This window comes from Puma concolor, chromosome F2 (assembly GCF_028749965.1).
Source record: "Puma concolor isolate L17-30 chromosome F2, mPumCon1.1.hap2, whole genome shotgun sequence".
In the NCBI taxonomy this organism is placed as follows: domain Eukaryota; kingdom Metazoa; phylum Chordata; class Mammalia; order Carnivora; family Felidae; genus Puma; species Puma concolor.
Genome location: NC_141684.1, coordinates 65,362,988 through 65,376,763, shown reverse-complemented (window position 1 = coordinate 65,376,763; position 13,776 = coordinate 65,362,988). Strand labels below are relative to the sequence as shown.

Genomic DNA, 13,776 nt, shown 5'->3' with positions numbered 1-13,776 from the left:
TCCAAAAGTAGGAAGAGTGTTCAGTGTGGCCAGCTGTAGTGGACGTTTCTGTAGTGAAGCTTTCCATAGTTTGTATTAATGATCTGTGGACTGCCTCTACAGGATAGTTTCTTTCCCAAACGATTCAAGGTACAGAGGAGCTGAAGTATCTACAACGAAGGTACCTGATTGAGCCATTTAAATGATAATCTTTTTTTTAACCTAAAGATAAGCTCAGTTGGTTAAGTAGCCAACTTCAGCTCAGGTCATGATCTCACAGTTCGTGGGTTCAAGCCCCACATTGGGCTCTGTGCTGACAGCTCAAAGGCTGGAACCTGCCTCAGATTCGGTGTCTCCCTCTCTCTCTGCTCCTCCCCAGCTCACACTCTGTCTCTGTCTGTCTCTCTCTCAATGATAAATAAGACATTAAAAATTTTTTTAAAAGAAAGGTTCTTTTCTGTTTAGACTTGAACCTCTATTTGTGTCCTGATCATGGAATTCTATAATTCCAAGTACCTACCTGAATTTTCACTTTTTATAAGTATCAGAAAATATTTTAGATGACCTTCAGGAAAAGCAGGAAGTTCTGGCCTTACTTTTATTCCTTGTTGTGCCTTAAAAATGCTCCAAGAGGGGTGCCTGGGTGGCTCACTTGGTTAAATGTCCAACTTTGGCTCAGGTCAGCTTGTGAGTTTGAGCCCCACATCGGGCTCTGTGCTGAGAGCTCAGAGCCTGGAGCCTGCTTCAGATTCTGTCTCCCTCTCTCTGCCCCTTCCTCAGCTCACACTCTGTCTCTGTCTCTCTCAAAAATAAATAAACATTAAAAAAAGATTTTTTTTAATGCTCCAGGAGATGCCTCCCACTGTGCACTTGAATGATAGTTATTACTCTTGAGTCCTCTTTGGTTACCACAGTACTGAGTATTTATGTATTGATTAATATTCAACATTATGCTATATAAATGTTAGAAAATTTTAATATGTGTTGTAAAAATGAGGTACTTGAGACCCTGGAAGGCTAAATAATTTGTCCTGAACTTGTGTACTCTTTTTAACTGCATTACTTTCTCCACTAAGCACACTTGAGGAAAGGCATGAGGACATCTGGTCAAGGTATCTCTGGGTTCTGGCATTAAAGTACCACCTTATTCCAAGCATGTAGCAATGCTAGATAAAATACAAAGTCAGAGTGTAAAAGTCACAGCTGAGCTCATAATTTATCATGTCAGTGGCCCACAAATCAAAGGAAAATGTAAGTGATGAGGAGTTGTAAGCTGTGCTGAGGCCTCTGGCTTGCTGGCCTCTGAGGGGGTTGTGGGGGGAGCAGTACAACTTCTTCAGGGTTATGAGAGATTAAAGTCGTTCTACACTAGATGGAGAGCCAGAGCCATCCTTGCAGTCTGAAACCAGGACATAGAGAAGGACTCGTTTGCTGCTGAGCAAGAGTCAGAAATCTGCCCACTACCTGAGACTATAGTTTTTGATGCCAGGAGAGGCTTATGATGGCAAGGAGAACGTGACACAGCTGGTAAACTGGGAATTGAACCAGGTCCCAGGTCACTCACTGGTTCAATGATGTGACCAGAAATAATCCAGATGTCAGCACAAGGTAATACTCACATTGCCAGCATGAAAGTGATCGTACATGGGTGGTTCTGGGTACAAAATGAGTTGTAAGAGAAGGATAATGACAGGGGATGGAGCTGTATCAAAAAATTAAATGAAACTAAAAAATCTTCCCACTTCAAATGCGCTTGCAAAACAAAATTCCAAAGCACAAATCCTAACACTAGGAAAGAGCCAATGAATTTGACCGTCAAAAATAAATTTGACTAGAAGAAATTAAAATATTGAAACAGGCTAGGAAAACATTTTTAATTCTCAAAATATAAACAAAGGATTGCCATCCATAAAAAAAGGTATAAAACCCTGAAATCAAAATAGTTCAGTCTATTTATTTACAAATACTTATTAAGATCATACTATGTTCCATAGAGTCTTATGGGTGCCAGAGATACAGGAATGAACCAAATAAGTTTGTTTATGTTATTTATTTATTTATTTATTTTGAGTAGGGGAGGAGCAGAGAAAGAGAGAGAGAGAGAGAGAATCCCAAGCAAGCTCCAAACTGTCAGCACAGAGCCCAATGAGGGGCTCGATCTCACAAACCGTGAGATCATGACCTATGCCAAAATCAAGAGTTAGGTGCTTAAACCGAGCCACCCATGTACCCCCGTTTATTTATTTATTTTGAGGGGGTGGCGAGAGAGAGAGAGAGAGAGCACATGTGTGCATCCGCGCGCACAGGTGGGGGAGGGGCAGAGAGAGAGAATACCAAGCAGGCTCCACACTATCAGCACAGAGTCTGATGCAAGGCTTGAGCCCAGGAGCCTTGAGATCATGACATGCATCAAAATCAAGAGTGGGACATTTAATTGCCTGAGCCACCCAGGTGCCCCTGAACCTGGGCAGTAAAATCCATACCCACATAGAGAATTTATATTCTCGTAGGGAGTTTACCTGTTAGTGGTAAGAATGAAATAAGGATAGACAGAAATCTTGGAAGTGGAAGATAGTCATTGAAATAAAATTCCCAGTAGAAAGGATAATCTCTAGACTTGAAAATGACAGAATTTTTCATTTGGAAGACCGTACTTAGGAAATCACCTAAAATGCAGTAATGGGAACAATAAGATTTTTAAAGTGTGTGTGTGGGGTGGGGGGGAGGAGAGAGAGAGAGAGAACACATCAGATTACGTGAAGAAATAATAGCTTAGATTATTTTAGAATTGAAGACAAGACTCCTCAAGTTGAAAGGACACTCTGAGAACCTTATCTGGATAAGTAACAATAAATCACTGCCTAAACACTTTGTGGTAAAACTTTAGAACATCCAGGTTGAAAAAAAAAATCTAAACCAATCAGAAAAAAATGTATAGACTACCTCCAAAGCAAAGAAAACTAGATTGAGAGCAGATGTCAAGAGCAGTATTGAGGGGGGAAGTGTACTGTAATTTGGATTCTAGAATTTAATGACAACATATACCACTGACACACTGATCAAACATATTAATAGAATATCCAGCTTTTAAAACTGAATATTTTGGGGGGCATCTGGATGACTCAGTCAGTTAAGCATCCGACTTCAGCTTGGGTCATGATCTCACGGCTCATGAGTTCGAGCTGCGGGTTGAACTCTATGCTGATAGCATAGAGCCTGGAGCCTTCTTCAGATTCTGTGTCTTCCTCTCTCTGCCTCTCTCTCTCTCTTTCTCTTTCTCTCTCTCTCTCTCTCTCTCAAAAATAAATAAACATTTAAAAAAAACTGAGTATTTTTGGGGCGCCTGGGTGGCGCAGTCGGTTAAGCGTCCGACTTCAGCCAGGTCGCGATCTCGCGGTCCGTGAGTTCGAGCCCCGCGTCGGGCTCTGGGCTGATGGCTCAGAGCCTGGAGCCTGTTTCCGATTCTGTGTCTCCCTCTCTCTCTGCTCCTCCCCCGTTCATGCTCTGTCTCTCTCTGTCCCAAAAATAAATAAAACGTTGAAAAAAAAATTAAAAAAAAAAAAAAAACTGAGTATTTTTGATGAAGCAAGCCTAGAAAAAGTAATAACTAATTTCTGTGTTAAAAAAAAAAGTAAGACTACACAAAGGAAGGAAATACCAACATGCAATAAAAGAAGACTATAAATGGCCAGCAAATACATGCAAATTGAAAATAAAAATACCAAAGGTTGAAATTTTAATAACATCAGTGTGAACAAGGATGTGGAAGAATGATCACAGATATTCTTTGGTACCTCCACTTGGGCCAAGTGTGTGGGTGACCTCATAAAGCATGAAAGTGGTAAATGCCAGCTTCTGAGTAGTGTTTACCTTGGGGAGGGAGAGTTTGGAAAAAGTGGGACTGGAGAAGGGTGAGTAACAGGGGCTCACCCATATCTGTAATACTTTATTTCTTTAAAAGGTGAAGCAAAAGTTCCAAGTACCAGGATCTGTTAAACCATGGTGGTGCATACATGGGTTTTATAGTATTAGCCTACATATGTACCTGTGTAATTGCAATGAAAGGATACTCAGAACTTTCAGGAGAACATGAATGTTTATGCACGACAATAAGGTTTATAAATAGCCAATCTTCTGGTAATGAGGCCAGTTGAAACCCAAAGTCTTTATCAGGGTCTATAAAGCCCTACAGAGTCTGCCCCTCTGACCTCTCTCAGTTGCTCATTCAGTCTACCCTAACTCCATCCCCATTGTGTGGTTTTGGACCTCACACAAATCAAACTCGTTACCTCTTCTCATACCAGCAATACTCTTAATTAGTGTTATCTCTTTCTGATACTGGGGAAAATGTAGAAAATTTAAAAATATCTCCATACATTTGATTTTGCTATTGATCCAATGCTGTTAGTAGATATTGACTCAACCAGCTAAATGGAACTGTATTTGCTTGGCCCTTGATGGATGTTCCTGTTTGCAGTGGTTCATGCCACCATAATTCAGCATTGGATGCAAACACTGAATGGGGTCACTGGAGTCCCCATACTCCTGGCAGCATCATGTGCTCAGGAGCAACAGGTAGCTGTGGGATTTAGGCTGAGGCAGTAATTTTCCGTGGAGTCGTGTACTCTTTTCCACCATATTGCTTTTTCCACCAAGCACACTTGGGGAAAGGCATGGGAACATCTGATCAAGGTATCTTTTTGCGTTCCAGCTTTGAGGCACCATCTTTGTTCCAAGATGGTATGTGGAAATCTCCTAGGAGTTCAAAGTGAATTATAATGAATAACAACTAAGTTTGGATCTGGAACTGTTTTAAAATTTTTGTTATTGTTTGGATTTGTATGTGAGAGATGAATAAACTAATTCACAGTATGAATGAGCATAATTTTCATTTTGGAAGTTATTCTTAACGTTTTGTAGTTTAAAGTATAAAACTTGATTAATGCATGCTACTTTATCTTTAAAAGACAAAAATAAACGTCACTGCTAGCTACAGTGGTCATTGGAATGGCTGTGTATGTGTGTGTGTGCGTGTGCGTGTGTCTGTGTCTGCATGCACATGTGTGCATAGTGGGACTCTGGTCATTAAGTTCTCTCTCACTGATTTTTCCCACTACAACTCATGCATTTGATAATAATCTGCCAGTATTTTGAAGTTCTAAAAGGTGCTCCACAACATCACTCTAATCAGTTTTATTTCAGTATCTTGTTGGACAATCATTCTAATACTATGGAACTTATTTTGGTATGTCAATATTAAGCGCTCAAATCTTGAAAATAATTCCACCTCATCAAAAATAGATAGTAGATTAACTATAGCTTAAATGTATCCTGTCTTCATGGGTCATTTCCTTACAACTTCAGTTTAGTATTGAGCCAAGAGCTGAGCAAATACAGCAATAATTCTTTGGAACTTGAGCTTAATTATTGCAGGCCACTAGGATTCAACTTCATGTATTAGAATACTTGTTGCCATATTGCATTATGGTGACAGAAAGAACAAGTGTATCCTCAAAGAGGGTCTAACTCCCAATTTGAGCATAGTTAGTGGGTGAAAGACTTCAACTCACTATTCTGTTTAAAATTATGGTTTGAGTATTGCTTTTATAATCTTGATCAGTAAGTGAAAACTAGATAATGTTCTCCAGTAGTCACAAGAAAATACATTTCTTCAGCTTTTGTAATAATATTAATTATTGAAGTATTGAACATGTTAATGAGCACTTACTCTGTGCTATGTACTGTTCTAAGCATTTTATTTGCATTCACTTATTTAATCTTCTAAGCAGGCTTGTGAAGTAGAAGCTAATGTTATCCCTAAATTACAGAAGAGGAAATGGAAGCACACACAAATTAAGTAATCTCTCTGAGGCCATACGATATGTAATGGAGCTGGTGGTGGTGGCTTCAGTCATTTTTTCTGAATGGAAGACTATGAACTTTTTTTGCCATCCCACCCATCATAGTTTCAACACTTATTTATTCATTTGTCTTTAACAGGAAGTCAGCGAAACTTGCATACCTTCATGCATTTTAATTTTTCTAACAATAAATGATCATTTATTCTGTGGATTCTTACAGGGCGTTCTACTTGGACAAGTCAAATTCACCACCTAACTCCACATCCAAAGCTGCCTATGTAGATAAGGTAAAAATAGATGATTGCATTTATTGATGCTTTGCCATTTACACACCACGCTTTTTAAAAAATTTTCTGCTGTTGTCTTCAACAATTTGTTCTTAAACAAATTATACATATTTGTAGTCTCCAACTCTGTTACTGCCACAATGAAAATATTTTAGACTATTCATTAAAAATTATAACAACTATGAATCACATGCCATCTAAAAGCATTTCTTCCTACTAAATGTGCTGGTCTTTATGCCCATGACTTTTTTTTTTTTCTGCAGCTAATGAGGCCTCTCAATGCTTTGGATGAACTTTATCGACTGGTAGCCTCGTTTATCAGATCCAAGCGCACGGCCGCCTGTGCAAACACAGCTTGCAGCGCCTCCGGGGTTGGTCTGCTGTCCGTGTCCTCGGAGCTGTGCAACAGGCTGGGGGCCTGCCACATCATCATGTGCAACAGTGGCGTGCACAGGTATGTGAACCACCCTGCCCTGCCTGCGGCTCTCATACTGAAGTTCGTTCACAGGTTCTTCTTTCTATTTCAGTTACGTGAAATTATAACTGGAAACATGCAAAGGACTCAGATGTATTTGGAATAAGATTTAGGAAATCAGGTCATTGTTACACAGTTTTTCTGGCTTTAGTTATATTTTCAGTGACTGTTTATTCATATACATGAATGCAATCCCATATTTATATCACTATATCATATCTGCCCAGATGCTCATCACCCTTGTGTTTATATTATGAGATTTATACTTTAGGTACAAAGTTGTGCACCGATTTTGTTCACTGTAGGAACTTGCCTGGTAGGAGCGGGCCACTAGCTAACCAAAACTTTTTTCACTACAGTTGATGGACATTCCACTCTTCAGTGGTTTGGGTTTCTGTACCCAGTTGTTGTGAGGTAGGCGCTGCCTTAGGGTTACTACTGTCTTCCTACTTTGGGCAAAATTAAGTCCAGGAGCCCATACAATATGCGTTCCTGAAAATGGAAGGGAAGATTTTTGATGGGTCCAGTTCCAGTAGTTTGTCTTAGGCAACTGTGCTCAGTCTGGGGCAGCCAAGGTGGGTTGATGGTCTCATACAGCTGTATCAGCTGCAAAATGTGGGTGGAGGACCCCATGTCAAGTCCTTCTCCATAACCATGTACTCCTCCTCTCTCATCTCGCCATCTTCACAAGGAGGTGAAACCACGTAGTAAAAGTAAAAATAAAGCAGAATTTAGTCCTCATTGTAATCTGAGTGGGCAAATAGTGTCCTGTCACCCATCATAGCCTCTTCTTAGAACTGGGCCAGTTGGATTTTGAGGATGGTGGTATTGTTTAGTCAGATATACCTGGTACTTCATGTATGCAAAGGACTGCAGTGTTATGTCATAAAGTGGTGATGCTCATGTTAGAAACATAAATACAGCATGAACAGCCAATGACAAAAAATAATAATAAGATATCATAAGAGAGCATAAGAAAAAATTACAAAAATAACAAACCTACATTGCAAGAAAATGTAAATGGCCTAGGAAAGTTACAGCTAAAAACTAAGATTCAGAAAGAAAACAGATCTTTGAGATGGGTAGACCTTTCCAGAGAAGGTGATATTTGAACTAGGTTCTGATGGGTCCAGGTGAAGGGTAGAAAGTGGGAGAAAGATGATCTGAGACAGCAGGTTCTCATCTGTGAAATTCCATTTCAGTTTGGTGTGCCTGAAATTCTAGTTTTCAAGTCCTACACAGTGTATTCTTTCTTATGATGTATGGCAAGACCTTTTTCCTCTGAAAGGAGCATTATATTCCGTGGTTGACAGAATACACAGAATTTCCTCCTTTATTTGAATGGCTGTGTACTTTGTGCTCTATTGCAAGCTTTAATAAGCTTAATTGAAAATATCATCTGCAACCAAATGAATAAAATATTACTTCATAATTTGTTTACTAGCAGCAAAGTGATCTCTCCCTTCTGATCAACTCATGTTCACTCCTTCTGTTCCCATTTATTCATTCATTCATTTATGTATTCATTATTCATTCACTCGGTAAATATGCACTGAGCACCAATTATGTGCCAGCACTGCTCTAGCTGCTGGGGATCTAGCATTGAAAAATTAAAGTTTCTACTCTCAAATAGTGTGCATTGTGTTGGGGGGAAACCGATGATTAAGCAAACGAATATGTAATGGGGTAGATGGAATAAATAGAAAAAAGACAGGAGTCAGAGACGTAGAAGGTGTGACAGGATGGGAAGGACGAGTAGTCCCATCCAACAAGGGATTTCATCAAAGATTTGTACGGAATGAAGGAATGATTTATGCAAATATCTCCAAGAAAGAGCATTCACTCCTAGGAAGCAACAGTGCAAATGTGAGAGCTCACGTGGGAGTGTGTATAATGTGTTCAAGAAACTGCACAGAGGCCATGGTGGCCTCAACAAAGCGTCACCACCTTGGTTATTGATGTTCTTATGTTACCCTGGTGCAAGGTCATACGTAGTTGTCTGAGAACTTGATACACTATGACCCCGAAGGGGATACCTCAGACTTTGAAACTACAAGCCTATGTTACCTCCTCATTAATTTACTGAAAGTTAATTCAGTTAAATCTGCACTTAATCCTAGAATTATGACCAGGTTGTCCAAATTATTCTCTCTGCTATCCTGTGAGCAGTTTTAAAATTTGACTATTGTTACATGGGAGACATAGATTGATATCCCATAACTGTTTTATAAGTATCATATTCATTGATTGGGGTGTTAGGACCACAAGTAACACTGCACTTTCAAAGTGGTTTGACTTTTTCCATTTCTACTATTCAAAATAGATGTAGCTTTAGTTAGTTCATTTCAGAGACATTTCCTGAGGTGTAGGCAAAAATACCCCATGACAAATGCTGATTTAAAGTTGAAACTATTTGAAAATGGTACAGCTTTATTTTCCTATTATGCAGAATAAAATGGGAGTTTAACATTATCTTTTAATCTTTCAATGAAGGCTATGCTTACACTTTTCATGACAATAAAATGCACTAATTTATATTAGATTTGGAAATCTCACATAAAGACTGTTCTTAAATTAATTCTTTAGTATTATAATTCAAATGGCCAGAGAGAAACCCAAGCACATCCACACCTGCACTCAACATGAAACATGGAAGTTTACCTTCAGGTTCTGACAAACAGGAGAAGTCCACAATGTGAAGCAGAATAAATGTTGCACAACTATTTTTTATCATTGACTTCTAAAATCGAGATGAGAAATGCACAACAAGATGGTATCCACATCAGATAGTCAGTTTCCTGATTTTATTTACCAAATAGTAAAAGAATCTAAAGTCTTTTTAGAGTATTGAATTATACTTGAATTGTACTGCATATGTTTGGTATTAAAGAGAAGAATGTAGGTTTTCAGAACGAAAAGGCAGATTTAATTAGCATTAATGTCTAGATGTTTTAATGCCAACCTGAATCGTATGGCAGAGCTGCATTCAACGGTGAATGCGAGATTAGCGGGAAGAGAATTCAGAATGAATTATTAAAATCTTCTCATAGCATTTAGCCTGGCTTTGTTTTTATTAAATTCTTTTCGCTAGGGTAATCCTTTGTGTGTATTACAATTCTCCTGATGAACTTCCCTGCCCACACTCTTAACTATTCACTCATGTCAGTTCTCTTCATTGCTACTGAATGGTGAGAGAATAGGACTGTCTCTTCTTAAAAGCAGGTGTTTGCCTTTTAATCAATATCGACTGATGTTAAAAGGTAGTTTCATAAGTGAAAATCTTTTATAATTTCCTATCCTGATCAGCCTTTTTTCATTTTCACTTTGCATTCATCCGTTGCAACTTCCATCTCACAACACACAATTGGAACATAGTTGTATTGGTCCATACAGCTTAACAATCTGTTTTATGCTCATAACAACTGTATCTGTGTCTTCAAAATGTATGCATAGACTTTCTCATTATCACTTTTATTTGTCACGTAGTTAGTCCAGCCAGTTGCAATCCCAGAGTTTACTAAACCATTAGTTGAGTGGTTTATCTTCTCGTCTATTGCGCATAATGCCTAGAGGGAGGCTTCTTTCATTATGTAGCTGTTCAGATTTCAATTTGATCTCCCAGTACGTTAAAAGAAAACAAAAATATCCTCCGGATGGAATTACTGTGGCAAGTTTAAACCTATGTGGTCAATATATTATTAAGTTCTCAAAAGGATCGTGCTTGTGTATAACACAGCCAGAAGGTTAGATAGTTGTGTGGCACTTTGACCTCTTCCTGGTCTTGGGAGAGATCGAATCCAATTATCTACTGTGCTTCTCTGCTAGATATGCAAGGATATTTCAGTAGTGCCTCAGTTTATACTTCTTTTTTTTTTTTTCAATGTTTATTTATTTTTGAGACAGAGAGAGACAGAGCATGAACGGGGGAGGGGCAGAGAGAGAGGGAGACACAGAATCGGAAACAGGCTCCAGGCTCTGAGCCATCAGCCCAGAGCCTGACGCGGGGCTGGAACTCACGGACCACGAGATCGTGACCTGGCTGAAGTCGGACGCTTCACCGACTGCGCCACCCAGGCGCCCCCAGTTTATACTTCTTTGATTAACAAATACCAACATGTGAATTGAGTATTTTTTGAATTTCCTTTTCTACAAAGATTCATACAAAGACTGTCTATATATCTACTTTATAGGCAAATTGTTTTTTGCCACATTGAACATTTTCACAGTATTGAATCGGCCCTATGACTTTTAATGTCCTCTTTTGTACTCATACCAGTCAGCTGTTGCAGGCAATCCAAAAGCATGCTACAGGGGACCAGAATTTCCCCTCTATTTCTTACTGCAGCATCCTTCCATTAAATGCAATGTTTCATTTCGTTGTGGTTCTTTATCCCCCCCACAGCCCCCACTTAATAGGCAACTGTTTTCTTGAACCAGTATAAATCAGTGTGCTGCAAATGTTATAAAACCTGAATCACGAGTCTTACTGTGTCCAAAAACAAAGGTGTCATTTTCTTCCCACTACATTAGCTTCTGCTTGCCTTGCCGGTGGGAACAAGTGGGTGGAAATTTCCAGAGGCTACCTGAGACGATTTGTCAAAGAAATTTCTAGTGAGGGCAGGAAATCTGGGATCACAGTTTTTCCCTCTAAGGACTTGTTCCAAAGAGTTTTTGTCCGCTTAGTCTCAGTATTTTTTAATAATTGGTTTTCAGTGGTGTCAGAACCCTGGTATGGCCCTGCAGGAAAGTGCGTGATTTCAGCACAGGCCTCATGTCTAACTCCCCTTTGAGCCCAAACCTTGGAGATCTGTACACATAAATTACGTTTTATCTTCATGCTTTGTTGTGAGGATGAGTCTCTTACAGGAAACAAAACCTTGCATTTTTTTTAAAGATTTCTTTAATTTTTTTTTTTTTTTTTTTTGAGAGACAGAGTGTGCATGCCAGTGGGGGAGGAGTAGAAGGAGAGGGAAAGAGAGGGAGAATCCCAAGCAGGCTCCATGCTGTCAGCACAGAGCCTGACACGGAGCTCGAACACCTAAACCGTGAGATCATGACCTGAGCTGAAACCAGGGGTCAGACACTTAACCAGCTGAGCTACTTGGGCTCCCGAAGGGCTTGCATTTTTAAGTAACAAACCTCGGGTTCACTCATTGATTGGAGGCTGTGAGCAGCACGACCAAGAGGGGCTCAATGCATCAGAGATTCACTGGCACCCAGCATCAGTCAATGTCTTGTGTTCTGGTTAGAACCCTGCATAGGTATAAGAAGGAAATAGTCTGTGGCAAGGGCCCACCTGTTTTTGTTATTTAAAAACATATTGAAAAACATCAAGCTGGCTACCATCTATGTATTATGGTGGTAAACCTCTTTTTTTTTTTTAGTACATTGTAGAAATTAGTTTTAACATATATAAAGTTTTAGGAAATAAAAGACCATATGTATTTGAATCTTCTAACTTAAGAGGGGTTAATTCCCAAGATGTGTTCCTTAGTTGGTTATTTGGAAATCAAGACATATTTTCACATTTGACGGTAATACCAATGGTGTTTGAATCTTCAAAGTCAGCCCTCTCTCTCTTCCCCCTTCCCTGACAAGCGCTTATATAATCTATAATGTGACCATGGTATAGGACCCAAAGTATGATTATAAACATTTGTTAGGGAAACGAAAGCCAGGGGGCACCTGGGTGGTTCAGGAGGTTAAGCATCCCACTCTTGAGCTCAGTTCAGGTTCCACATTGGGCTCCACACTGGTCATGGAGCCTACTTAAAAAAAAAAAAAAAAAAAAAAAAGGAAAGCCAGGAGATAAAAAAATAAAAACACTGAAGACAACTATGTATTACTAGTCTGGGTAATGGAACAGTTTTTTTAAAAAATGTAGACGAACATGTAATGACTCTTGGTTCATATAAACAATTTAAAAAAACTTCCTCAGGTAACTATCAATTAGCAATTTTAGAAACCACTTTTGTTCGAACTTTGAAGGACTGTGTTAGCACTATTTTATTCTAATTTAAAAAAACTTCCTCAGGTAACTATCAATTAACAAGTTTAGAAACCACTTTTGTTCGAACTTTGAAGGACTGTGTTAGCACTATTTTATTCTGTCATAACCATGACATTAAAGGACAAATTGACAAATAGGCCCAGCTAGAGGAATGCAGAATCTTATAAAAGTGGATCATTCAAGGTAACCTGACATAGGTAATCAGAGTCCTAATAGGGCGGATGACAAAGCTGCATCGTTTTCCACTGCGCACTAAAAACATCAAGTACGAGGAGTGGATTTACTCTGGGGATTTCCATATGTAAGTTAGATTCTATGTATGAGACAGAAAAAACAAATTGCCATACTAAGCAAATGAAGGTTTCAAATATATCCCTTTATCTTTTGTTCAAAAATGACTTGAGAGATTGAATAACAAGACTAGTGGGAATACTTGATTTTCAAATCTCCAGAAAGACGGCTACATAGAACACAAGAAACATTTCTGCTAGCTCATGATCTCAGAATACCATACTTTCCCAACAGAAAATTCCAAAATTATGTTCTGTAAGAATCTGAAGCATGTGAGTCTAAAACACTACTTTTATATAAGGGCAGTAGCAGCAAGGACAGAAATGACATTTAAAATTGCCATTAAATTTGGCTGCAGTTATGATTATTTTTATTTGACATTATTTTCTAATAATAATATGGTTATTATTCTTTGATATAATTCGATTATATCGATGCAACTGTTCTCATTTGTTTGAAATCTAATAAAATCAATGAATCAAAACAGTGAAACAAAAACAAATGTGAAAATTTAAAATTGTGCTATAATCCTTAGAAGAGAAAAAATAAAATTCTATTATAATGGGGCTCTGGGAGAAAGATAGAGTATATCCTACTTATGATAGGATAGAAGTATAAATCTTAATAACTCTGCCAGACTTCTAAGGGCAGAGAATAGAAAGTTGGTTACCATGGGCTGGCAGGAAGAGAAAATGGGGAGACCTTGGTCAAGGGATACAAAGTTTCAATTATACTAAGTTTTAGTTAGTTCTGGAGATCTAATATGCAACAGTGTGACTGTAGTTAACAATACTGTTTGTATACTTGGACATTTGCCAGGAGGGTAGATCTTAAGTGGTTTCACCACCAAAAAAAGAAAAGAAGGAAGAGAAA

The 13,776-nt window shown here is 38.7% G+C and overlaps 1 protein-coding gene across 4 annotated transcripts in view; it reads left to right on the top strand.

The window, feature by feature from the left end:
• PREX2 (phosphatidylinositol-3,4,5-trisphosphate dependent Rac exchange factor 2) overlaps positions 1 to 13,776 on the top strand; it is a 299,299-nt gene that overhangs the window by 250,079 nt on the left and 35,444 nt on the right. For all 4 annotated transcript variants that reach the window (XR_015247064.1, XM_086696066.1, XM_086696065.1 and 1 more), the window contains 2 exons: positions 6,061 to 6,127; positions 6,391 to 6,581. Coding sequence is in view for 3 of the 4 variants with exons in the window: in XM_086696066.1 (XP_086552192.1) it covers positions 6,061 to 6,127; positions 6,391 to 6,581 (258 nt within the window). In the remaining variant the exon portion in view is untranslated. The remainder of the gene's footprint in view (positions 1 to 6,060; positions 6,128 to 6,390; positions 6,582 to 13,776) is intronic.